The sequence below is a fragment of the Ochotona princeps genome, chromosome 26 (assembly GCF_030435755.1).
Source record: "Ochotona princeps isolate mOchPri1 chromosome 26, mOchPri1.hap1, whole genome shotgun sequence".
NCBI classification, from domain to species: Eukaryota; Metazoa; Chordata; class Mammalia; order Lagomorpha; family Ochotonidae; genus Ochotona; species Ochotona princeps.
In genome coordinates, this window is record NC_080857.1 from 7,686,413 (window position 1) to 7,713,025 (window position 26,613).

Genomic DNA, 26,613 nt, shown 5'->3' on the forward strand with positions numbered 1-26,613 from the left:
CCTGTCTTCCATCCATGATGGAAGTGGGGGTGGCTGAGGCTTTTTCATGCCACCTGCTGCTTTGCACCCGGGGCTGGATCTTGGAAATTGCTGTTGGTGGTTTAGGGGTGGAGGGGGTTGCGTAGAGGTGTCTCGGCTAGGCCGGCTGGGGCGGGGCGCACCCTCGGCTTCCCGCGCGGCCTCGTGGAAGGCGGGCAGTCCGCAACACGGGGTCTGAACTCCGCGCCAAGTTTCCTCCTCTGCTCCCTAGGACCCACATTCTCGCGAGCTGTCCTGGGCACGCCGCTCCCACCCCCGGCAGGGGTGCGTTTCCCGCGCCGCGCACCGTCTGGGGAGCGCGGGCGGGCACCTGTGCAGCTGCGGCTGCGCGCGAGGCACCTGCCTGGGACAGGAAGAGCCGCGGGGCTGGTTGTGCGCCGCGCCCGCCCGGAGCTTGCGGCCGCCCGGGCTGGGGGTGGGGTTGGTTGGAGTTGGGGTGTCCTCTTTGCCGCGCGCCCGGGGCGTTGCAGCACCCGGCGTGCACCGTCGCCCGCACGTGGCGTCCGGGCCCCCACCGCTGACGCCCGCGCTCAGGGCAGCGCCACGTGCTAGGACCTGCTCGCGTGGGGAGGCTGCAGCCCCGAGCCCCCGAGCAGGGGTTCCCCGGCTCCCCGGCTCCCCGGCGCCCGGGCCGGCACCGCGAGGCGGCGCGCCTGGAGCCTCGGGCCGCCGAGGGGCGGGGCCGCCCGCATTGTTCCTCCCCTTCCCCCAGCCCCGGGCGGGGCGCGGGGCCGCCGGAGCCGCCGGAGCCGCCGGAGCCGCGGAACGTGGGCTCGCGCGCCCCGCCTTTGTCTCCCCGGCGCAGGCCCCGCCGCCGCTTTGTGCCACGCGTGGGGGACCCGGGGCGCGGAGCGGCGCGCGCAGCCTCGGCATGGACGTGACCGTCTCGGAGCTCATGGAGCTCTTCCTGCAGAGCCCGCTGGTGACCTGGGTGAGTGCGCCCCCACTCCGCCGCCCCCTTTGTTGGTGTGCACCGGCTCGTCTTCTGCGGCGCCGCAGCCCTGACCCGGCTCGGGGCCCGGGACGCGGTGAACGCAGCAAGTGGCTCCCGGAAGGGGTCGGGGGAGCGACGCTCCGAGCCCTGCAACTCTGGAGCCTGGCTGTGCGTGCGGCGCGGGACGCCCCGGCCGGGGCCGGGGGCTGAGCGGTTACACCTGTTCCCGCTTGGGGCCGCCAGGATCCTAGAGCGCTCTCGGCTCTCCCTGGGGTGAACAGCTTCCGAAAAGGACCCCATTTGCCGCCCCCTCCAAAGCTTCGTGTAGTTTTGGAGCCCCCGAGACGAGCCGGTGGGTGGCTGGCATGGGTGGGGGTAAGGAGACGCGGCGTTTGGGCACACCACTCTCCAATGGATTGGCGACGTGAGAAATTTGTTGAAAAGGCCCCTTTATTTTATTTTTTCCCACTCTCACTGGGAGGCCTGAGGAAAGTGGCGAGGAAGTTTTCCTTCTGCTGGCTCCCTTCTGTTTGTTGCCTGGCGGGGAGGGGAAAGGGTAGGGGAGACCGCGCGAGGTGGGCGGAGGGTGACTTTCCTGCTCGCCTGCGCTTCCGCCTCCCCGCAGGTGAAAACTTTTGGGTCGTTCGGAGGCGGCGCCCAGGACAACCTGACCATGTATATGGACCTGGTGGACGGCATCTTGCTGAACCAAATTATGCTGCAGATGTAAGTTTTCACGTCCCTCGGGAAGGCGGGAGAGCGTGGGACGTCAGGTGCAAGGGGGCGCTGGAAGGCGGGAAGTGGGGGTGTCAGGAGGAGGGTGGCATTTTGCAGGCGCTGTTGTGTTTGGTGATGGAAATTTGGACCGGAGGGTCTGTCATCCACGTGGTGTGGATGGTGCAGGTGACTTTAGACTCTGGGCGGTACATGGTGGCTTGCATGGTGATGAACTGCAAAAGTCCCCTTTCTTTTAGTGGGGGGTGGGGGGAGGCACTGAACCGTCTTGGAGTGTCTGGTTACGGGAAGTACTGGGTGGCCCGGAGCGTTGGAGGGTGACGATAAAGTTTCACTGTAGGTTAGATGGTTGCTGGCGGCAGCTCCCGGTTGCCTTGCGTCTTTCCCACCTGCTCCCGGTGGTTACCGCTGGCGGTGTGAACTGGGTTGAGGGTCGTTGGTTTAGGTGGGTGCCTCCCGGAGCCAAGCCAGAAGTCTTAGGGTCCTGGTGGAAGTCGCCCTAGCTGGTATGTGTTTGTGACCACATCCTGCCCTGCTGTTGAGCTCTGCAGAGCCTGTCTGATTGACAGCTGTCCCCGTGGAGATGATGTGTTCTGGGTTTAACTCATAGGCTGTGGGGAAGGCAGTGGAACCGAGAGGCCAATGAATCACACACCCTGGGGGCAAAATAAAACAGCCCCACGCGTGCCTCACTGTGGGGTCACCTGCGAGGGACCAGGGTGTCAGACTTCAGGAGGTCATGTTTCTAGTCCCTGGAGGAGGAATGGGGCTTGAGATGGATCCAGAAAGTGGATTTAGTAGACACTTACTTAGAAAGGCCTGTTGTAAAAGTGTCTCCCGGGAACACTTTGTGTTTCTGTTGGGGCTGGGGCCTTTTCTGTGTTTGATCAGCAGGTGGGCGGGGAAGAGGTTGGGGCCGCCTCACGGCAGGTGGGCACTCTGGAACTCACCCATCCCCACCCCACACCATGCCAGGGAGACCCTTAATGACTTGGTTCCATGGGGGCAGCGGCCGGCCCTGGGAGAAGTCCATCCCGGGACTGTTTAATTAAGGAAAGCAGCACCAGTCAGGCCTGCCCATTCAGCTTCAGTACCCAGCGCTGGCAAGAACAAAAGCCCAGGGCCTGTCGTCCACCCCTCTCCCCCCGCCCCTTCTTCTCTGACCTTTGGAATTCCTGGAGCGTTAACCACTTGCTTGTAAACCAGGAAGGCCTGGGCGACTTCTCCTTTGAGAAATACAAGGGTGGCTGCCCTCCCCGTGGACCCTTGGAAACAACGGTGCTGGTCCCTGTGGGAGAGGTCTAGGTTATGGGTGGGTGTTGGGGGCTGTCTAAAGGGAGGGCCCTGCAGGAAGAGAAGGAGTGGGGTGCTCTCAGCTGCTTGGGAAATTGTGCTCACCTGTCACGCGGTGTGGACATGGGGACAGCATTTGCCTGAGGAGGAATTGACCCTTGAGGAGTCTCTGGGAGAGAACTCTGTTCTCTCTAAAACTTAGAGGAGAGGGGGCTGTGTTCTGGCACCATGTGCCATGGGGTTAAGCCTCCGGCTGCAGCTCTGGCATCCCAATGCAGGTGCCACTTCCTGTCCTGATTGCTCTGCTTTCCACCCAGTTCCCTGCTTATTAGCAATGGTTGGCCGAGTGTTCAGTCCCCTGCCACCTACCTGCCACCTCTTGCTTAGTTACTCTGCTTTTCAAATAAGTAAATGAATAAATTTTAAAAAATAAGATTTGTTTTAAAAGGGAGAACCCCAGTTTTGGCGTGGGTGGCAGAAGCAGCCAGCCTGGATTTGCACCCTCAGAGTAGGGGTGGGGGACCCCTGTAAAATGAGGGGCAGGTCCCCATAGCGAGTGCTGAAAGGGTTGAAGGGGCTCAGTGCCTGCCCTGTGACAGGTGCTGGGGTCTGTCCCTTGCCCCCATCCGGGAGGGGGGTGCTGTGGGAAGGAGGAGCCTGCCCGAGTTTTTTTTCTTTCATCCTTCTTTCCATATGAGAAGTTTTAATCATAATTTCACTTTATTTGAATGAGAACCATCTGCCTTTCTCTGGGTCACTCCCAAATGCCAGGACGGGGCCAGACCAAAGCTGGGAACCTGGATTCCATCTGCTTCTCCCTCCTGGATGCCGGGGTCCTTGATTACTTGAGGCATCACCTGCTAGCTCCCAGGGTATGCCTTAGCAGGGAGCTGGGGCTGGCCGCCAAAGGTATAACTCAGACTTAGCACTCCCATGTGGGATGTAGTTGCCAGAGTCCTCACTGCCCCCTCTCTTCTGAGCCTAGTGAGGTGTCAGGCCACAGCGGCCTCTGGCACCCACACCCTGGCTCTCCTAGGCTTTCCTGTGTGCCACTGTGGCAGGCCGGCAAGCAGGTGTGTGCTCACTCTCCTGTCCTGTGTCCTCGTCGGGTGCTGCTTGCCAGCTTTGATAAGCTCTCGGCAGTGGGCATGTCCTGCCCACAGCGTGGCTGCTGCTCAGATAAGAGGTGTGGCACGCGCCATTTCAGAGCCAGCTGGAGGCTGGCAGATGTTATAGGAGTGCGACCCTAGCAGGCCTGGCTGGTAGTGCTCCTGGGAGTTCCACTTCCTTGGAGAGGCCCCATGCCAATACCTGATTCCCAGTACGCCGCTTACAGGCCCCATCCCAAAGGGACCTCTTAGCCTGGAATTCCTGGTGTGCAACAAAGGGCGGTCATTTGTTGGTTTGGGGGAAGGTTAGCTAAGATCATGCTTGTAGGGCCCAGCGTGATGGCCTAGCAGTTGAATCTTCGCCTTGCATGCACTGGGATCCCATATGGATGCTAATTCATATCCCAGTTGCTCCACTTCCCCCATCTGGTGCCATGCTTGTACTCGGGGCACCTGAGTCAGGGTTGAGGGGCAGGTGCTGTTGAGTGAAGATGAGGAGGCCCTGGGCTTTGCGAGGGTGAGAGCAGCTGCAGCTGCGGGAGGCTGCAGGCACTCTGCACCCCAGTGCCCTGAGGCCTGAGCACCTGGCCCACTGGGGAGTGGGCCGCCTGGAGCGTGGGGGTGCTGGGCCGAGTGAGGACTGGCCTGTGTCTTCCTTCCCTGCGCTGTGGACTTCGGGTTTGTGCCTGGATGACCTGCCTCCTTAGGAGGACCTGCGAATGCTGTGATCTGCCTGATGGCTCAGGACCCAGTGAGGCTGTTTGCAGTGTTGTTACCCCAAAGAGATGGCCAGCGGGGCGAGTGAGGGCAGCCACTCCTGGCCTGCCACTCCTGGCCCGCCTTGTAGAGCTCTCGTGTCAGACTTCCATAGAAGCACAGCAGGCTCTGAGTGCTTCTTGAGCTGTGCTGTGTGTAGGGGCACATGGTGCACCTCCCAGGATGCCCAGGTAGGTAGGTGTGGGACTGGGTGATGCCCGGAGCAGCCGTGTCTGGAGACTCCCGGCCAGCGGCCTGACAGCCTCGTCCAGGAGTGAGTGGCCCTTAGTGTGAGGGCTGGCGAGTCATGCTGTGCCCTGTCCCAAAGTGCCCATGGGCCCGTGAGGCCTTGGGGTGCCCCTGTCAGATGCTTGCTCTGTGGCTGGACCTGAAGCAGCTTGTGTTGTCCATTCAAAGTACTCTCACAGCAGCGTTGGAAATTATTCTGATTTGCAGGGTATTTAGTTCCCCTGCGTGTTAATTTCTGGTCACCATGGCTCAGACCACTGAAGGGCGTTGAGGCTTATTCCCCCCCGCCTCCACTGCAGTCCAGGGAGGCTCAGTCCCTCTCTACCAGGGCTGGGGTGACCAGTGGCCCCAGACTGGGTGGGAGTAGTCCTGGTGAGGAAGAGAAAGGCCCTGTGCTCCAGGGCGGCCACCTCCAGCTGAGAACCCACAGCCAGGTCCCTACGCAGGTGATGGAAGCTGTCCCATCACCCCGCGTGGGCTTCCGGGGTGCCTGCCGGTGGGAGACGTGAGGCTTGGATTTCCTGTGGGACATGCTGGGACTCTGCAGCTCTGGGAGTGCATGTGGTGGCACAGTCGTGCCCGGGCCAGTTGGGGTGGCGGGGTGGGTGGAAGAATTAAGGTTTCAACCAACCGTGAGGTTGATAGAGGCGCCTGTCCTGGTATGTCACCTCGTTGCCTGGTTCAGCGTCCTGTCCTCTTTGAGTTGCAGCTGTAGCAGGTTATGGGTTGTTATATAGGATTGATTGACACGTGGTTGTGCTTTATGGGGCTGTTAACAGAAGGGAGTGCCACGGGCTGCCGGCCTGGCTGTGGCGCAGGCTGGGGGCTGGGGGCGTGGGCTGCCGGCCTGGCTGTGGCACGGGCTGGGGGCTGGGGGTGCTGGCTGGGGGTTGGGGGTGCGGGCTGGGGGCGTGGGCTGCCGGCCTGGCTGTGGCGCGGGCTGGGGGCTGGGGACAGGGGCTGCCGGCCTGGCTGTGGCACGGGCTGGGGGCGCAGGCTGGGGGTGCGGGCTGCCGGCCTGAATGTGGCGCTGGCTGGGGGCTGGGGGTGCGGGCTGCTGGCCTGGCTGTGGCGCGGGCTGTGGGCTGGGGGCGCAGGCTGCCGGCCTGGCTGTGGCGCGGGCTGTGGGCTGGGGGCGCAGGCTGCCGGCCTGGCTGTGGCGCGGTTGGGATCTGACTCTCGGCTCCAGCGGCCCGCACGAGGTGCAAGTTCTGATCTGCCCTCTCCCTCCTAGAGACCCCCGGCCCACGAACCAGCGCATCAACAAGCATGTCAACAATGACGTGAACCTTCGCATCCAGAACCTGACCATCCTGGTGAGGAACATCAAGACCTACTACCAGGTGAGGGCCTCCAGCACTGAGGTGTGCCACTTGTACTGTGTAAGGTCGGGGCCCCGTGGCGCCTGGTTCTGCCCAGCAAGCATTCTTGGAGCTGTATGGGGCCGGCGAGAGGGGGCTGCCTGCAAGGGGCGCCCTGGTGGCTTAGGGTGTGTGTCTTTGGATTGTCTCTGTGGAGGGGCTGTTTGAAGGTTGAGGGAGAGAAGGGTTGGGAGTGGGACAGGTGTGTGCAGGGGCAGTGGTCCTCGGCGTGTGGCGTGAGGTTTGTGCAGGACTTGGTCCTGGGACAGGTGGGGTGGATGTGGGGAAAGCTGTGTGAAAGCTCCTCCCAGTTCCTGGAAGGTCCACGCAGAATCTCTGGTGGCCTTCGTGGTCTTTGGTCCTGGGAGCTAAAAGGTGGAGTGAGTGTCCTCCACCTGCAGTCGTGCAGGGAGCGGTCAAGGGTTGACCAGGGAGGTGCCAGGTGCTCAGCGTGAGCCTGGCTCAAGGGGCTGGACACCTGCCGCAGCTGCGCGGTCCTTCCCGAGAGGCTCTCTGATGCTCTCACACGTGATGGAGAGCTGTCGGAAGCTGGGCCTGAGTCCCTGGGAAGACAAATGGCACATGCAGCTCAGAGTCCAACAGGCCGCTAGGTGGGAGAGAGAGGACCCTGCAGCCGGGTCTCCCTTTGTCGCGTGAGTGTCCTTGCTGCCCACCCTGGGGTGGGCCCTGGCTTGGTGTAGTCTGCCTGGGGGAGGCCGGCAAGGCACATGTGTTCTGTGTTCTTGGATTCCATTTGGCTGCTGAGCCTGTGTGTGTGTGTGTGTGTGTGTGTGTTCCTTCCGACATTTGGTAAAAGAAAGTTTGTTCTCACTGTGAAAATAATGCATGCTTTTATAAACAGGCTGGAAGACAAACAGGTGGCGAGAAGAGAGCGGTGCTTTGGGCCCTGGCGCGGACACAATCTCACTGCGGGCCTTTTTACTGCTTCCGTGTTGTGTTTTAGGCCATTGTGCACTTGCCGTAGGCACAATTGCATTTCCTGCCTTCACCCCAACCTTAGGGTGCCAGTGGCATTGGCAATTGTTGTGAAGGAAAGTTTGAGAAGTTTTTGTCAGAGGGAGCGATGGCTGCCGGGCCTCCCCTCTGCAAGGAAGGCCTGCAGGTTGCGAGGACTGTGTGTGAAGTCTGTGACCGTGGCGGCTGGACTCCCTGTTTCCAGCCTTGCCGTCTGGCCCCGTGTCTTGTCTGCCAGGAGACTGTCCTGCTCTCCGACTGTCCCTTTCTTTCTGTGGCCCAGGGTAGCAGAGCGTGGCAGCCTGCTTCGGAGGAGGCACACGGGATAGGACGGGGTGCAGCTGGCGTGGCCCCTGGGATCAGAACTCCCTGTCTGTCCTCCTGCCCTCCCGCTTTGGGCTCTTGTGGAGTCCCTTGGCAAGGACAGGAAGGATGCTGTGTTGAGGCACTGACCACCGGGGGCCAGGCATGTTGGACTTGACCTTGGAAAGAGCCACAGGCTGCTCAGCATCTGTCGTGCAGGGCAGCAGGCTGGTCCATCCAAGGTGGGCATTGGCTCCAGGATAAGCCCCCACAGCAGGACACCTGCGGAGGCCAGAGTTCCTGGCTGTCGCTGTGCCCGGACACACAATGCTTGTTCCACTAGCATTAGCTAGGATCTGTTTCATCTCTTTCTTATATACGTGTGCAGATTAAATGTTGGGTTTAGACTCTGGTTCCTGTGTTCTGTCCAGAGCCTGGAGTGTGATGTCATTGGGTGTGCATTGGCCAGCCAGCCTGCAGGGAAAGCCGAGGGCCCGGCAGGCCAAGGAGCCCAGGAGGGTCCTTGGAAATGTCTCTCACCACTGTGCCCCGCCCGGGCACCTGCAGCCCTGCTGTTCCTCCCAGTGATTAGGGCTGGTGTCTGTCTCTTGGTGAGCGCTGTAATGAAACACCCGAGGCTGGGAGCTTCATCTGGCACAGGGGGTGAGCTTGCAGTGTGGCAGGATCCTGGCCTGGGGCAGCAGCTGCCAGGCTGGCTCTCACCCTCAAGCAAGTCAAGGGCATGGGCATGAAGCCGGACGCCAGGGGTGGGAGTGCAAGAGCATCCAGGGGGACTTCATTGGCCCGTTGTGGCCTCAGCGCTCTGTCTCCTGCTCCGGCAAGGGCCAGAGCCGGGGCGCCCGGAAGTTTGTTCTTTCTCTTACAAAGTAAATACAGCTTGGTGTTGCCTCATCTTCTCAGCATTCTTTTCCTTTTTCCTTTAATGCTTGGAAAAATTAATAATAAAATAGTGCGAAGGACAGTCGTGGCCCTGCTATTCAAAATATACATGGTGCCCGGAGCCGTAGCATAGTGGCTAAAGCCCTCACCTAGAATGTGCTGGGATCCCATATGGGTGCCAGTTCATGTCCTGGCTGCCCCGCTTCCCTTCCAGCTCCCTGCTTGTGGCCTGGGAAAGCAGGAAGCCCAAAGCTTTGGGACCGTGTACCCGTGTGGGAGACTTGGAGGAAGCTCCTGCCTTTGGATCGTCTCAGCTCCAGCCATTGCAGCCACTTGGGGAATGAATCAGTGGATGGAAGATCTTTCTTTTTGTCTCTCCTTCCCTCTATAAATCTGCCTTTCCAACAAATCTTAAAAAAGAAAACCATGAACACATGTGAATGATTGTTCTGTTTGCTTGAGACCTTAATTTAAGTCGATGTGTTGGAAGGTGGAGTATTCTGCGGGGAGAGAGAACTCTCATTCGTTGGTTCACTCCCCACAGGTCTGCAGCAGCAAAGTGTGGGCTGAAGCCAGGAGCTGGGAACTTCATTGTTGTCTCCCTTTTGGGTGTGGGGACCCAAGGACTCCCCCTGCTGCTTTCCCAGGTGCTTCATCAGGGAGCTGGATCCAAAGTGGAGCTGCTGGGACATGAACCGGTGCTTTAATGGGGATGCTGGAGGCGCAGGCAGAGCGTAACCCGCTGCGCCATGACACGGGCCCCTGTAGGAAGCATTGAGGAGGTCCCCAGGTGTTCTGTCCCTTCCTGAAGGTAGCACTGTGGTTAATCTGATGGTCCCCAGTTTTATGTCTAGACATTTGCTGTGTGTGTGTGCACACATGTATGCATTTACACGTGTGTGAGCACACGTACTTCTTCTCGTAATCTTCTCACCAGACTTCCTTGCCTGGCAGCACAGCGCCTGTGACATTGGCCCTTGGCCTTGAGCCTCCTGTGGTCATTGTGTTTGTTAATTGTGGGCTGGCCACTGGAAATGAGGTTATCTTTAGAAATGTGCAGCTTGGTTTGTGTGAAAGAGCGACTTTTGTCAAAAATCATGAATGGAAGGAAATAACACATTGGGCACCATTGGTGTGAACGACGTTTAAGGTCCCCAGCCCTGTCTTTTCCGTGAGGTGATTTTTGTTGTTTTGTTTTGATATTTATTTGAAAGTCGGAGAGACAGAGGTCTCCCATCCCCTGGGTCACGTCCCCAGATGCCAACATGAGCCAAGCGTGGGCCAGGCTAAAGCCAGCAGTTTCATCGAGGCCTCCCACAGGGCTGGCAGGGCACTGGGGCTGGGCACTGGGGCCATTGTCCACTGCCTCCAGCGGCATTATTAGCAGGGAGCTGGATCACAGACGGGGAGTAGCTTGGACTTGAACTAGGCACTCTGATGTGGGTTGCTGTGTTCTGAGCTGTGGCCTAATCTACTGCTCCACAGGGCCCAGCCCACCCCGGCTTGCTTCCTGCCTGCTCTGGTGGCTGGAGGGACAGTACTCGGTGGACGTTACAGCCCGTTCTGGCCACAGCAACGGAAGCAGGTGGAGCTGACCTCAGGCTTCCGTACTGCGCCACGTTGGCTCTTCAAGTTAAGATGCAGGACTGCCTCCTTGTGCCTTGTGTTTTTAAAAAGCTAAAAATCTTGCTTATAAAGAACAGTTTCTCTTTGCAAATTTAGGAAATGGAAGGAAAATCAGACTCACTCGTTGCCCCACTCTCGGGGTGCCTGCCTGCTGGCCATGTCGGAAGCTGCTCCCCGCCTGTGCCACATGCCTCAACAAGGCCACATTGAAGAGGTCCCGGTGGGGAGTCACCAGCCGGGCCGGAGGGCACGTGTGTTTTGAGAACTTGTGTTCCCTCTTGTCAGCGTGGCCCGTGGAGGGCCTTGCCTGCCTTGCTGGTGAATGGCCCCTTGTGTGCGCGGCTCGGGGCCCTGCGCTCGTGTTGGACAATCGCGGAGGCTCCTGCAGTGGGATCTGCCCCCGGCATTGTGGTCTCTTGGCTGGGGTCATCGCCAGCCAGCAGTCTGTCCCTTTATCTCCTCCACTGCTCCTGAGTGGAAGTCCCTGGAGCCTTTGGGCCCCCAGCATGCGAGTGGCTGGCCAGGGTCAAGGCTGTTTTCTTGTTGCCTCGTCCTTGTTCCCATGGCTCAAGTGGGGTGGGAAGCAGCCAGGTGAGCTGAACGCTGCAGCCCTGTGTGTGCACAGGGTGAGGCTTCTGGAGAGCTTGCTGGTGGGGGTGGCGGGGCCTTCCATCCCAGAGTAGCTGGTGTGGGGTGATGGGGCTGGGGTAGGAGGTGATGAAGTCTTGGGCCCTGCTAAGGTGTCTGTACTGCCCCCCCCCCCCCAAATGGTTATCCTTAGAATGGAAAATGAGGGAAGTTGAGCAAAGAAAACCTGAGGACCAATGGGAGTGTGACCTGGGTGGGGAGGGAGCCGGGGTTGGGCAGTGGGAACAGGTGGTGTGGGGTCTGGAGAGGCTGGGGGTTCTAAGACCAGCCTGATAAGGGGAGGTGAGGGGCCTAGGACTTCGCCCAACCTGACCTGTTCCAGCGGGAGCTGTTCCCAGGCTGGGGCTGGGGCTCTAGGACAGGAGGTGGTGGCGGCTTGGCAGGGAGTGGGTCAGCTCGGTGGTGGATGTGTGGGGTGGTGGTGGCGGTAGCTAATCATGTGAGTGGGTCCAGGGAGGTGCCCAGCACCCGTAGGGTCTCAGAGCAGGTGGCCCACAGTGGGCTGAGGAGAGGAGGTGCGGGGCAGTGGTCAGGGGTGGTGGTGGTAGAGGGGAACAGGGCCTGGAGAGGGGCACCAGGTGCAGGGTGCTGCCCAGCCAGAGGACTCGCCCCAGCTCCACCATAGGCCTGGGCAGCAGAGGGCGGGGCATCCTGCCCTTCAGGGCAGGGCTCTTGGGTTTGCCAGTAGACTGAGGGGGCAGAGTGGCCGCTGTCGGGGCCGCTGGAATCTGCTTCCTGTCCTGCTGGTTACTGGTGCCCAGCCCTGGAGCTCCGTGCTCCAGCTTCTGGCTCCTCGGGCAGGCTTGTTAGACTTTCTATTCTGTTGTGTTTAGTGTGTCTGTATTGGAAAGGCAGAGAGAGATCTTCTGTCCTCTGGCCTACTGCCAGTGCCTGCGATGACCCAGGCAGAAGCCAGGAACTCCATCCGGGTCTTCCAGGTGGGTGACAGGGACCCAGCACTCAAGCCATCACCTGCTCCTTTCCAGGATAGATCAGCAGGAAGCTGGCATGGGAGCCAGCCAGCCTCTCACCCAGGCAGTGTGGCATTGGCCACGTGGAGGCAAGTGGGTCCACGGTAGAATTGACTTTCCTTTTGCTTTCTTCTGTTGTCTGGGAAGTGTGGGGAGGCTTCCTGAGTCTAAGCTGGACCTGACTGGCAGGTCCTGTGCTACGGGAGCAGGAACGGCCTAGGCTGCACTGAGGACCGGCATGCCCACCTTCTGCCCTGGGACAGCGGGGCCTTGTCCTAGTCTGTCATGACGTCACCTGTTGGGGAGGAATTACTGGCCCCATTTCAGGGAGAGAGCCTTTTGGGGCAGCTGCCTAGAGCAGCGGGTTCCCTGGGTGGTTGACTGTGTACGGAAGCTGCCTTCAGGAGCCCCAAGGCGAGGATGGGACCGGCCACTGGGTGGGGCCCACTGGTCCTCCCAGCAGGAAGGAAGCCACTTGTGTGCAGGGCTAGGCTCTCCAGAGCCAGGCCTGGCACCACCCCAGAGGGAAGGTCTGATTGCTTCAGGCACCTCTGAAACCAGCACTTCCGGTGTGGAAAGGTGGGCGCTGCCTCCTCCCCTGCACCCCACCCCCCACAACAGGAAGCAGAGGAGCGGTGGGTGGTTGCAGTGGGAGGGGAGGGCTGTGAGGTTGCCAGGCTGGGACTGACTCAGCCAGGACTGAGAGGTCCCCGGGTCAGTGTGTGCAGGGTCCTGCTTGCCCCTTCTCCCCGACCTCCCTTTAAGATTTCTTCATTTATTTGAAATGCAGTTAGAGAGATCAGTTGGTTTTGCATCTGTTGGTTCGCTTGATGACCAGGCTGGACCAAGAATGCCATCCAAGTCTCCCATGTGAGTGCAGGCACCCAAGGCTGCTTTCTAGGGCAGAAGCAGGGGCTGGATGGCAGGTGGAGTAGCCGGGACGGGAAGCAGTCCACACGGGGTCCCTGCATTGCAGGTTTCACTTGCTACACCACAGTGTGGTCCCCTCCTTCCCTTTGTGGTGAGGAAAGCCTTCTAGGCCCCCCTGAGGCTCCTGCTCCAAGACCCAGTGTTTACCCAGAGGTCTTAGGGCCCTACAGTCACCTGCTGGGGTTTAATCACAGCTCCCTCCTTCCTTCTGGAACCTTCTTTGGTGTCTGTGGCCCAGGTTTCCTTTGAATTCCCAGCATCTGTTTAGACAGAACTGCGTTTCCAACCTTGTCATGGGAGGAGTGGGCAGCACAGCAGAAGAGCCACAGCTGCTGGTCAGGCAGCAGGGCAGGGTCATGCCAGGTTGTAGCCACACCAGGCCTGCCAGGCCTCAGGAGCAGGAGTGAGTTGTGCTGCTTGTCACTAAGCCTTCCTTGATTTTTAATTCATTGGAGAGACACCCCAGAGCACTTGTCTGCTGGTTGCCTCCCCATATACTGCAGTGGCTCAGGCCGGACCTGGCTCAGGACTGGACACCAGGAACTGAGCCCAGGCCTCCCGGGTGGGTGATGGGAGCCCAACTGCTGCTGCTTCCTGGGCTGTGTGCGTGAACCTGACGCTCGCATGGGGAGCTGGAGCTGGGATTTGCAGCCAGGCGCTGTGGCAGGCACAGGGGCACCCCGACTGCCCAACCCAGCCAGGTTCCTGACCAGCTTGAGCTGCATGCTGGAATGGTCAGCGTTGGGAAGACTCAGTGCTGAAACGAATGAAGGTCGGAAGCCCAGATCACAGCACGGCAGTACCCTGGGTGCCAGAGAGGCAGGAAGTGGCCACCGGCCCCAGGGATTCCTTGTGTCGCAAGGGAGACTGAGGTTGGGTGGGAGGGAGTGTGTGGACACACGTGTTCCATGTTGTGGTTGTTTGGGTTCGAGTCTCCGCCCTGCTCCTGGCTCCAGCTTCCTGCTGAAGGGTACTCTACAGGGTACCAGGTGACCCCTGCCACCCAGCATGGGGAGCCTGGGTGGAGTCGTTGGCTCCCGGCTTTGTCCTGGCTCAGCCCTGCTGTGGTGGGCACTGGGGGAGTGAATTGGTGATGGGAGATCTCTTTCTGCCTCTCAAGGAAATCAGTAAAAAAGAAAAAAAATTAAATGAAAGAGAAATGGATTTCTCAAGTTTGTAAAACAAGAAAAAGATTTTCCTCTTACTTCGCCTTGGGTTTGGGCGCCAAGGCCCGCGTGTTTGATGCTGGAGCGGCCCGGGGAGCGTGTCCAGGCAGGCTGAGCCCTGGGAAGCCGGCCTGCGGCTCGTGTCCAGGGCTGGTAACAGCCTGTGTTGCTCAATTGTTCTTTTAAGAAGGCGCAGGTTAGTGTGTGAGGCCTCAGGCCTGAGCTTTTCAGGTAATGAGAGGGAAGGGTGAGGAGGAGGAAGTGCTTGTCTTACGTGGTGGGGGGATTCAGCTAGGATTGGAGAGTAGAGGTTTTAGGAAGGTAGAGAGGTGATTAGGGTCAGGTTTTCAGGCTAAGGGTTGAGGGATGTGGTCTACCTATGGGGGTGTCCTTTATAAGGAAGATGGGGTACAGTCCAGCTTTAAAGAAAAACTGCCTGTGGCCTCCGTGAACAGCCCGTCTTGGAGTCAGCCGGCTGGGGCGGGGGCTGCTGCGCCTGTGAGAAGGCTGAACACTACCACCTGCCTCCTCAGCTCTGGTCCACGCATGTCCCTGTTCCCAGCCAAGTGGCTGTGGGCCTCTTGTTAAGCATCCCGTGCCTGTAAAACACCTTTCCTTCAGCTGAGGCCTCACTTGTCCCCATCCTGAGGCTCCCAGGGAGCTGTGTTGGCCATGCCCTGGCTGGGTTGATGGAGAGGGCAGAGGGACTGGCAGGAGGAGGACTGGGGATATGGGAGGAGCCCCCTGACTCCCCCAAGTCAAAGGCAGGAAGAACCATAGGCAGCCTTGCTGTCTGCAGAGGCTGCGGTTGAGCCTGTGGTCAATGGCCTCCAGCAAGTGACTGTGCCTCTGGGAGCCCTGGTCTGAGAAGTGGGCGGTGCCTAGCACCTGCCAGGTGTGGAGCAAGGGGCTCTACTGCCACAGCCCTGATCCTGGGCCAGGGGATGTGACGGTGGGCTGATCTGCCTCCCTCCCAAGGCCACTGGGTGTTCATTAATGATGCACTGCTGAGCCAGGGGCTTGTCCATGGGAACCTTGGAGTCCCCCTCTTGGTGGGACCCTGCTGTTTCCACAGCGACCTTCCTGGCCTTCCTGTCCCTCCAGCCAGCGGGTGTTGGCTTTGTTGATGGGAATGCCATATGTCAGGCTCACTCCCTGGGGGTGCAAATTAAATGGATTGTTTTCTACCAGGTCTCGCCAGCCTGGCTCCCCAGGCCTAACGGCTCTGCTCCATACCTGGCTCCTTATTCCCAGTCTCTCTGAAGCTGAGGGACGGGGGTGTGGACCGTGGCTGCCCAGGGAGGGCTGGGGTTGCTGGCTCTCTACCTTCCCAGCCTGCTTTACGTCGCTGGATCTGTCAGCCCTCCCTTACCCCACCAGGTGTCCCGCTGTGAGCATTGGCTGATGCCGTTTGCTCTCAGCCCCCCCACTTCCTGTTACACATCCCACGGGTGCTGGCTTCAGCTGCTCGCTCAGCCCTGCCACTCCTGTGGAGGCCTGGAACGGCGTCCCGGCCCCTAGTTTCTGTCTGCACATTTGAGGAGTAAACCAAGCAGATGGGAGCTTTTGTTTTCAAATCTGTCAGAATTTAAAAAATGGCAAAATGAACATTTCACATGTCTGCATCGCCTGTATATGCATCATGAGTCTTTTTTTTTTAAGATTCATTTATTTTTCTTGGAAAAAAGTTGAGTTTCAGAGAGAAGGAGAGACAGAAAGATCTTCCATCTGCTGATTCACTCTTTAAATGGCCACAGTAGCTGGAGCTGAACCAGCTGAGCCTCTTCCAGGTCTCTCAAAGACTTGAGCCATCTTCAGCTGCTTTCCCAGGCCTCAGGCAGGAGCTGGATGGGAAGTGGTGCAGCCGGGACATGAAGCATTTCCCATATGGGATCCAGCACTTACAGGTGGAGGATTATTAGCCAGTTGAGCCATTGCACTGGCCCTGTACCCTGCATGTTGACTTGGGCTCAGAGATGGGATAACTTGATGTCTGGAGGCAGAGCCACTTTGGCAAGCCTTTGGTCTGCCATTTTTGTTGTTGTTATTTTTTAAAAGATTGATTCATTTATTTGAAAGGTAAGTAAGAGGAAAAGACAGATCTTCCATCTGCTGGTTCACTACCCAAATGGCTGCAGCAGCTGGGGCTGGGCCAGGCGGAAGCCAGGAGCTTCCCCTGGGTCTCCCACGTGGGCGCAGTATCCCATGTACTTGGGCCATATTCTGCTGCTCTCTCAGGTGCTGCAGCAGGGAGCTGGGTGGGAGGTGGAGCAGCCGGGACTTGAATGTAAGGGATGCTAATGTTCCCGGTGGCAGCTCAGCCTGTTGTGGCAGCTCTAGCCTCGCCCACTCCCTGCTCGGCCAGTGCCACTGCAGGTGCTGCCCTGGAGTCCCCTGCTCCTTGCAGGCCCAGGAAATGGGGCTCTGTCCTCTCAGAAGGGGAGACGGCCAGCTGGAAGCATCCATGAAGAGGATGGGAGGATGCTGGGGAGCCCAGGGCTGCGTGCCGGATGCACTGCTCAGCTGGGTGCCAGTTCCTGGCACTGGGCGAGCCGCATAGGGCAGCAGCTCTGTATTCTCTTGCTGTTGTTCTTCCTTCTTTTCAAGGAAACACCTTTTCAAGCAGAGTCAGGGCAGCAGTTTTTCTGCACCGAGGCTGTTCCCTCACGTCCCAGAAGCCAGGGCTCTCCTTGTGGATGATGGGTAGTCCCCGGGGTGGAAAGACTGGCTAGAAGCTCATGTTTAAATCAAAGCCATATTAAACTGTCAGGCTTGGCAGCTTCACTTGCCCTGAGGCCTTGTGGGGGTTGGGTCACTGGCCTCGCCTTTGAACTCAGAGTCACACCTGGAAGAGTAATCAGTGACCTGGTCCTGTGGGAGCTGGAGAGGGCCAGGATAGCCTGGCGAGGGCAGGGGATGTGGCAGGCAGGTGGACGGATCTCTGATCTTCCAGTTGGCCCTTCTGTGGTCTGAAAGGCCCCACTCCACTAGACTGTTGGCCACTGGGACCCTAACCCCTCGTCTCCCCCTAAAAATGAACTAACGGGGGAGGGTGGCATTTGGCACTGCGGCTAAGGTGTTGCTTGGGCTGCCTGCATCCTAATCGAGTCCCTGGGTGTGACTGGCTTTGCTGCGACTCCAGCCTCGTGCTAATGTGCACCCAGGAGGGCAGCTGGTGATGGCTGAAGCCCTTGGGTCCCTGCCACCCATATGGGAGACTCCGTTGGGTCTTTGGCCCCTGGCTTCCATGTGGCCCAGCCAGAGGCTGGGAAGTCTCCTTTGTCTCGCTCATTTTTTTTTTTTTTCTGGTTAAGATTTATTTATTTAGGTCTGACATGATAGCCTAGTGCTTAGTCCTCACCGTGTATGTGCTGGGATGCCATATGGGTACCAGTTCATATCCCGGCTGCTCCACTTCCCCTGCAGCTCTCTATTTGTGGCCTGGGAAAGCAGTGGAGAATGCCCCAAAGCCTTGGGACCCTGCTCCTGTGTGGGAGACCTGGAAGACGCTCCTGGTTCCTGATAAATTCACCTCTGGCCATTGCAGCCATTTGGAAAGTGAACCAGCAGACAGAAGTGGCCTGATTGGGCCCTCATCCTGTCAGGCTGGCGCTCCCTGCCAGCTGGAGTTTCCCTGGTCCCCTAGTGTGGTCGGGAACCTGCGAGTTTGCCCTCTGCCTTGCGGTCCCCTTCCCTCCCCCTCCGACCCTTCCCTGGGCAGGCAGTCTGTGGCCTCTGTGGGGACAGCTCAGGGCTAACAGTCCCTGGTAGGACCTGTGCCCTGTCCCACAGGGCAGGCACGACTCTCCCCTCCCTGGGTGTGCTGAGCCATGGCCCACCTGTAGAGCCCCCTGTCTTCCCTTGGCGGGAACGCCGCATGCGTGAGTGTCGCCATCCTGTTTTAGTCACTCTCTGTAATTTGGCGGTGGCTGGCTGCTTGCCGGGCGTGCTTCTTATTTAGTCTATAGTCTGAGAGCTTGCTGTGAGTGTCAGCTGCAGTTAGCAGCCCTTCCTCGAAGCTGCTAGAGGAGCGGGGCCCACGGTGGGCATCTCAGCCTGGGCCAGTTTGACAGTAGGCACCTGTTAGCTGCCTGGACCACCCAGCGTGTGAGACCGCAGGTCAGAGTTGGCATCAAATATGCCAGGCAAGGCAGCCCAGGGCACATGGGGGCGGGGCTTGGCTCGCGCCGCAGGTGAGGTCGTGGCAGAGCTGGCAGGTGTGGGTGGACACTGCCATGTGGAGGCCACCTCCTGGCCGCCCGGACTTCTCTGCCGTCCCTGCAGTGGGAGCTTGATTCAGAGCAGGGATCCAGGCATGGGATGATGAAGCAAGAAGGGTCCTGGCTCACCCAGTGTGGCGGCTCTTGTCCTGTCTTGTAGCACCTGCAGCCTCCCATCAGGCGCTCTGCCTGCCCGCCCACTCGGAGGTCCTGGTGACCTGTGAGTGCCCTGCCTGAAGCACAGGATGCTGCTCTTTTCCCTCCTGTCTTAGCTCCAGGGCAGCTGCCGCTCACTGCTCACTGCACAGCCCGGTGCTTAGCGCTCAGGCTGCTTCCTCCTCCATTAGCGTCCCCATGACCACATGTGGCCAGGCAGTGACCCTGGGCTGCTTGTGCACTTCCTGTGGACAAGTGGCCCCGGAGAGGCTCTATCGGTGTCCTGTGGCCTGACCTTGGAGGTGTGGAGTTTAGGGTTTTTAGTTTGCATCTGGCCTTGGAACTTTGGGGAGTGAGAGGAGGCGAGTGCTCGCGGGAACCACAGCAGGGGTGGACTGCGGAGGAGCGAGTCAGGATACTCCCAGTCCTCAGCTGGGCTGGACACTGAGTCAGGACTCAAGGTCTCCGCACCTGCAGTGGCGCTGATGGTGGGGAAGTCCCGGAGCGGGCTTTGGGCAGCGGGTGCTGGCTGCAGTCTTTAGTACACGCCCTTGTGCGTCCAAGCCCTTGAGTGGGTCTAGGCTGGTCCACAGCCCACGAGTCCTCCCATGGCTGGCAGTGGGGCAAAGGGAGTAGCATGCTGACCACTAGGGAACCAGTGGGCGTCCCTCCTGCCGGACCAGATCGGACTCTGCAGGCTGTGTCTGCCACCAGGACTTACAGACACAGGCCTACTGCTGCTTAACCTGGGCCCACTGCCTGCACTTGTGTGTTGTTTCAATTAAAAATTTCGTGTATTATCATTTCACTTGAAATGCAGAGACGAGCAGAGCTCCCAACGGTCTATTTTCCAAATGCCTGTGAACAGCTGGGGCTGAGCCAGGAGCCCACAGCTCTGTCCCACTCAGTGGACCCACGCCTGCTGCCCTGCAGGGGCCACATCTGCCCACAGCTGGAACTACAGGCAGAGTAGGGACTAGAACCCTGCCACCCTGAGGTCACAGTCAGCTGCCGTGCCAAACTCCCACCCCTGCCTTTAACTTGTGCTAATTGTAGGCTCGTCCTAGGAGAGGGAGGTGGAGGAGTGCTAGCTCATCAAAGGATCTAGAAAACCTCGGAGGGGGCTGGGTGAGGAAAGGAGGCCTGGGGATGTTGGAGCTTGCCCAGGGTCACAGGCAGCTGTGGGTGTCAAGCCTGGAGGTGGAACCCAGACTCCTCCTGGGCACGCCCTGGACTCTGGCAGAGGGGCCCGCTCCTGAAGTCTGCTCCAAACACAGGTTTCCTGGGGCGAAGTGAGCGTGGAAACCACCACTTCTGCAGGCAGGACAGCTTGCTGGACCCGTGGAAGCACCTGCATCAGTTTCTCCCTGGGGGATTCCGGGGGCGGGCTGGAGAGAGGGCTGAGGCCGTGGGAAGTTCCTCCCTTGGGAATTTTATAGCCTGGAGGGTGTGATCTGCAGAGGAGGCAGTGGGGAGGGAGAACCCAGGCTGGAGGAAAGCAAGGGATGGCACTGCGGGGCGCTGGCCATGCTTGGCTGCTGTTCCCGGGCTGGGCTGTCCACCAGGCCTCTGCTGGGCTCCTGGCGGCCCTTCTCTGTCAGGAGGAGGCATGGTGGCTGGCTCCCATGTGGCTCACCCACCACTAAGGCTCCTGGTAGTCAGGGGATCTTGTTGCCTAACGGGCAGGTATCCCTTTGAAGGAAAGGAAGGAGGTTGCCCTCTTCAGAGAGGAGAGACTGCGCTGGGTCTGAGAGAAGGGTTAGAGGCCCCACCCTCTGCTGGGGACTGTCTGTGATCAGGAAGCGAGGACAAGAGGACTGTAGGGGCTCCAAGCCCCGCGGGTGACTTGCCAGTTTCCCAGCTGCCCTGCACTATGCATAGGTGGGGCCCTTCCCTCCTGCACCAGCCCCTGGCTTCGGGCACACGGAACCTTCCAGGCGTGTGCTCTTCGTACCCAGCTGTCGTGACCTCAGGATGTCTGTCTGCCAAAGATGCACTGTGTGCCGTGGTATCCAGACCATCTTCCCAGGGTGCACTGTGTGCCTTGGTATCCAGACCATCTTCCCAGGGTGCACTGTGTGCCGTGGTATCCAGACCATCTTCCCAGGGTGCACTGTGTGCCGTGGTATCCAGACCATCTTCCCAGGGTGCACTGTGTGCCTTGGTATCCAGACCATCTTCCCAGGATGCAGCTGTCTGCTCCATGCACACAGGCTCCGATGAAAGCCATCTGTTCCTGGGCCTGGGCTCAGGACCGTGGGTTTTGTGGCCTCCAGTTCCACATAGATGCATATGTCTGAACAATGCAGCCTCCTTTTTTTCAGGGCTGTCCAGGGGCTATCGCTTTACGAGCTGCTCAGAGCCGGGTTCCCTGTCCCAGCATGCAGTTGACAATGACCAGTTTATAACCTTCCTGGAGCCTATGTCTTTTCCCAGCGCTCCAGCTCCCCTAGAAGGGAGCTGTTCCCAGGGTGTCCTGTTTCCCGCCAGCCATTCACCTTCTACCCCTCCCCACCCCACTCCCCGCTGCTCTTTAAGAACTGGTTTTGCAAGGAAAATTGATACCAGTGGAAGGAGGGGGCAGTTCAGAGTTGCTGGTCGCCTGGTGGCTCTGCCCACCCTCTCTTGCCCTCCCCGGCGGGGGGCGAGGCTGGCTCTAAGCAGACCCCAGGGTTGGCTGGGCTGACCTGAGAAGAGAGCCTCGGGGTGGGTGGTAGCTCAGGCATGGGAGCTGGGTGTTCCTGGGCATCCCCTGAGCTGTAATGTGGGCTGAAGGGCTGAGACCCCCCAGGGAAAGCCCAGAACCTTCAGCCTGCCCTGTGGGCTCTTCTGGCCGCAGCTGGGTGACACGCTGGCAGGAGCAGCTTTGTGGGTCCAGTCTCAGCAGTCCGGCAGGAGAGGTTGCCTCGCCCTCAGGGGAGCTGCTGTGTGATTCTGCCCTTGCGGGGGCCTGGGACTGAATGCCACCTTGTTAGCCCTCCAGTTTGTCCCCTCAAGTTGAGGTTCCAGGTACCATCATGGAAAGGAGCTCCCCATGGAGACGTGCAGGTCACCAGTGCTACTGTACGCACACACACACACACCTCCCCTCTGCCACTGGACTGGCCTCCAAGCACACCCAGAAGTACTTAGCAAAATAACACAGTGGAAGCGTGTAATTGTGGGCAGGTCTGAAGTGCGGTATTCTCTCCAGGCACATTCTGCTGGCCGTGGAGTGAGGGAGATGGCCTGCTCTTGTCGCTGCCCGCTGAGGGCCTAGGCTGCACGCTGCAGAGCATGCAGGGACAAGCGCCTGGGCCCTGCTTGGGCTGCTATCTCCCCTCTTACTTATGGTTGGGATTTTTCACGACGAAGCTGCTGGAGCCCTAGGCTGCCGCTGCCAGCGTTTGGGCTGCTGTCTCATTGAGCGGATCTCTGTTTCAGGTGTGTGTCCGACCCCTAACCTGCGCTTTGTTCTTGGGGCTTTGCTTTCTCCCCATCTGAGACGGAGGTGCTGAAACATGAGGGGGTCTGTCCAGGCACCCTCAAAGCAACCAGCTTGCCATACTGACAGCTTTACAGAGGTTATTCGCGCTCTTGTGTGCGTTGGGAGTTTTGTTTTCAAGGAAGAGACATCTGTTGGGTATCTGGGAGAGTGGTAGGCAGGGGCCTGGCGTCTCAGGGTCCCACCCATCTCCAGGACTAAGCTTTCTCTAACATCTGTTTTTCAGGGTGCTTGTGGAATAGCAGGTTAGTCTGCTGCTCGGAACACCTGCACTTCCATGTTAGAATGCCAGTTTGAGTTCTGGCTACTCTACTCCCAATGCACCTTGGGAGACAGCAGAGGATGGCTCAGTGTTTGGGGACCCTACTACCCATGCAGGAGACCCGGATGAAGCTCCTGCCTTCAACCTGACTTAATCTTCTCCATCTTTCTCTGTTCTGCCTTCCAAGTAGATGATAATACATAAACGTTAATTTAATAAAAAAGCTGTTTAAATGTGTCTTTTGCTGATTTACATGGAAGGCAGAAAGACTAAAGAATTATTTTCATTGGAGCCTAACCCCAGCCCCCCCTAAACTTCCCTCCCCTTTAAAATTTTTTGTTTCTTTTTATTGGAAAATTAGATATATAGAGAGAAGGAGAGACAGAGAGGAAGATCTTCCATCCACTGATTTGCTCCCCAAGTAGCTGCAGCAGCCAGAGCTGAGCTGATCTGAAGCTGGGAGCCCCGGGCCTTCTCTGGGTCTCCCACGTGGGTGCAGGGTCCCAAGGCTTTGGGCCATTCTCCACTGCTTTCCCAGGCCACAGGCAGGGAGCTGGGTGGGAAATGGGGCTGCCGGGATTAGAACCGGCACCCGTATGGGATTCTGGCACGTGTAAGGCGAGGACTAGCCACTAGGCTACTGCACTGCCCTCCTCCGTTTTTTTTAAGAGCAGAGGAACAGAGAGGGAGAGACAGGTATCAGTCCTCTATCCCCTTAACTGCTCCCCACGTGGCTGCAATGGCCAGGAGCCAGGGACTACACCTGGTCCTCCCACCTGGACATCTGCTGCTGACTTTCCGTGTACAGCAGCTGGAGCTTGAACAGGACTCCAATCTGGAATGCTTCACCAGAAACAGGGAATGCCTGCTGTAGGGAGGTGCTTGTGTCAGAGCTGCAAAGGAATCTGGTCAGACATGCAGCAGTACTTCCGTGGTTCCGTTCCCTGGCTGCCCTGGGTGACCAAACCCTGCTCCTAGACAGACTGGTGCGGGAGGGTCTGTGTCTCAGCTCCTTACCCTGGACGTGACCCCGTGGGGGTGTTTGCCTTGATGCAATCTTCCGCCAGCTCCCTGTCTGAGCGTCTTGGGCGTCTCGCCTGGCTGGGTGGGAGGCGTTGGTGGCAGGAGCCCGGGGCAGCCAGGGGTCAAGGTTCTTCCGACGCTCAGGTGTAGTGCTAGGTTGCTTTGGCTTGACTTGCTCCCTGCCGAGGGGAGCGCAGATGGGTGAGGGTCAGGAAGGGTCAGAGTGCTTGGTGGCCTCCAGTGTGTCATGAGTGTTCACCATTCTGCTCGTTTGCTGGTGCCGTCACAGATTGATGTGGGCACTTTGGGAACGCAGCCTGGCACGGCTGCCTGAGGTACACCGTGCACCTGCTGCCATCCAGCTGATGGTACTCTGCACCATGTCTGCCAGGGGGACTCCTGCATCTGGACTTGGACAAGAGGAGGCCCTCTCTCCCCTTGTGCATGGTGATGTGAGCCTGGAAGCTGCTCAGATGCCTGCCAGTGGGAGAATGGGTAGATGCAGTATGACGCATGTGCACAGTGGAGTGTGGATGGACAGCAGTGTGAGGGTAGCACGCCTCGGGCGTGTTCGGCGCAGCAGCCAGTCCTGGTGTATAAGGAACTAAACTGAAAGAATATGGACAGGCGCAATACAGGGGAGCATGGGCTCGCAGTGTCGTGGTGGGGGGAGCCAGGAGGATCCCCGGGGCACCATTGTGTTACCTGCAGGTTGATGAACCCAGGGGTGGAAGGAGGGTGAGATGACCAGCAGTAGCTGACCAAGCTCGATCGATACAAGTCAGGTCACGTCCCCTGGCGGTTTCAGCCGAGGTTGGGCGGCCCCGTGTTGGCCAGGGTTGGGGCTCTGTCATCCTCCCCCGTGGCTCCTGATGCTGTGGTGACTTCAGCTGCTGGCCTGTGCTTGCTCCAGGCTGCTGTGTCTTGTCTGTGTCACACCACGAGAGAGCCTGGTCACACATGGCATCATCCTCTTGATAGGTTCCACGTGTGTCTTTGTGTCGATGGCAGCCCCCTGGCTTCCTGCAAGGCCAGAGGAGGGGGCTTAGCACCTCAGTGGCTGCCTTATTCTCCCTTTCCCCCTTTCTTAATAAAAGGACTCCAGGGCTCAGTGTTGTAGCCTGGTGGCTAAAGTCCTCGCCTTGCATGCGCCATAATTCCATGTGGGTGCTGGTTCTGATCCTGGTAGTTCCACTTCCCGTCCAGCTCCCTGCTTGTGGCCTAGAAAAGCAGTCAAGGATAGCCCAAAGCCTTGGGACCCTGCACCCTTCTGGGAGACCCAGAAGAAGCTCCTGGCTTTGAATCAGCTCAACTCTGACCGTTGCAGCTACTTGGGGAGTGCACCAGTGGATGGCGGATCTTCCTCTCTGTCCTCCTCCCTGTGTATCTGCCTTTGCAATAAAAATAAAATCTTTGGGGGGGGAAGAAAAGGACCCCAGCTCCCTACAGCCAGGTTTGGCCGGGCAGTAGCCTGGAGGGGATGCACGTGTGGAAATCGAGGCAAGAGTGAGGCCATCGTAAGTGGACAAAGGGACAAAGCGCAGAGGCCCTGGATTAAGGGGGAGGGGGTGCAGGGGTGGGTCCAGGACCCCCAACCAGCAGGACGTGTGAGTGCCCACAAAAAGTACCTGGGGTCCTGAGAACACAGCGTGTGCTTGCGTGGAGAGAAGCCTGGTGTGTTTCCGGTTGGCATGAGTGACCAGAAAGGCCTTGCCGCACACCTCTCTGCTGCCCAGCTCCTCAGCTTCCCTGCAGACCCCTTTGGCTGTAGGCCCTTGATTCTCTGTGTCTTCTGGCCCTGCTCACTCTTGTACCTCTTGCCCCTGCCATGCCCTTCTTAGTGTATGCCTTTATGAATGGGCACAGTTCACGCACCTCCCCTGACTTGGGGTGCAAGGCAACAGCTGGAAACAGTGAGGGGACACCATGCTCTCAACCCTGTCCCCTTGCCCGTGAGAGCCTGGTGCCTTTTGCACCTGCGTCTGCCCATGTCTTTCAGTTCCGGCTGTCACTCTGGGAGTGTTGTGGGCTGCCATGCGGGCTTCTGCTAGGCTCTGGGGCAGCAGATGAAGGAGTCCCTTGCCTGCAGGATGGGCTCTTGGCTGGGCACCTGGGAGACCAGAGCAGCCGCCTGCCTGTGCCCTTGAGCTGGTCTTCATTGTCTTCCCCCTTGGCCATATCCGTGTTTCCAGGGCTGTCCTTGCAGCATCCCTGTCCTGCCCACTACCCATACACCTTGCCCACGTGTGTGGCAAAGCTATCCTACTTGAAAGAAAAGGGAACAGGAGCCCCCCTCCCCCAAGCAGCACCCAGTTGGTCTCCTCGTGGGGCAGGGATTTTGTTCTGGTTCTTTGGGATTCGTGTGCATGCTGCTCACATGGGGCGTGTCCATGCACACACACCCACGCCAACCCCGGGCTTGATGCCTTTTGGAAACTCATTGGGTAGATGGTGACTGAGCCTCTCCCACGTACCTCTCCCACGTACTAGGCTTTGGGGTGTGCCTTGAGAAGTGGCGGCAAGTTAAGCAGAGCAGGCCGACCAGGGGGTCAGCTCTGTAACTGGAGAGATGACCGGGCCCTTGTCTGTGTCCCCGGCTTCTGCAATCACATCCAGTTACGCAAGTGTCTTAAGGTAGACTTCACTCACCAACTCGGACCCAGGTCTGCCTTCATAATCCTTCCCAACACAGCACCCCAGGCTCAAATACCTCCTCGTAACCCGGGCATGGTGGTGAATGACTGTATGATAACTCCATTGGCAGTGTGACCCCGGGCGCCCTGTGGTCACACCACTGCAGCCTTAGGGGGAGACTGAGCCACCCTCCCCACCAGCTTCATGCTCTGTGAGCCTGCACAGCATCTGTCAGCCTCGGGCTCTGTGTCACCGCCTGGTTGCCTCTGATCTGTGGGGTGGGAGTCTCACTCTGACCATGTGACCGTGGCAGCTCCGCCCCCGGTGCTCCTGCTCTGCTCAATGCTGTCTGCAGTTTGAGCAAGCTTGTGGTGTGGTTTTGTTGGTGCCTAGCACACACACGTGATGTGCCGTTCCCTACCGGCCCAGCTTGTTCAGCATGGAGTTGGGCCTGCAGAAGTTTCTGGCTGTCTGCAGTTAGGAGTTAGGAGTAATTGAGACAGAAGTAGATACGGAAGTATGTGGCCCAGCTCCTACCTGAGAACGTTTGGGTTTATTAAAAATAAAGTGTTCTGTGCCCTGGGGGAGGGCACGTTCAGGTCAAGCTCTGATCCCTCCCCTCCCCCCACCATGTGCCTTTCCTGGGCCCTGTTACTTTTGTTCAACCACAGTAGATGGACCAATGCCATGGTAGATGGGCTTTTGGGTGGCCATACCCCAGCCTGGACCCCCATGTCACAATGCAGGAGACTGAGGAAGGCTAAAGGAAGGGCACTTCAGACGGGCTCTGTAGCATGGAGAGGGCCTTGCTGATGTGGGGGTCTCCGAGCTCTGAGGTT

The 26,613-nt window shown here is 58.8% G+C and overlaps 1 protein-coding gene across 3 annotated transcripts in view; it reads left to right on the forward strand.

The window, feature by feature from the left end:
- Positions 1 to 751: 751 nt before the first annotated feature.
- Positions 752 to 26,613, forward strand: part of CCDC88C (coiled-coil domain containing 88C) — an 89,316-nt gene continuing 63,454 nt past the window's right edge. For 2 of the 3 annotated variants that reach the window (XR_009244244.1, XM_058655141.1), the window contains exons 1-3: positions 754 to 970; positions 1,599 to 1,699; positions 6,350 to 6,458. Coding sequence is in view for 2 of the 3 variants with exons in the window: in XM_058655141.1 (XP_058511124.1) it covers positions 911 to 970; positions 1,599 to 1,699; positions 6,350 to 6,458 (270 nt within the window). In the remaining variant the exon portion in view is untranslated. Of the gene's footprint in view, positions 971 to 1,598; positions 1,700 to 6,349; positions 6,459 to 26,613 lie in introns of all 3 variants that reach the window. The other variant, XM_004584339.2, reaches the window with a different exon arrangement.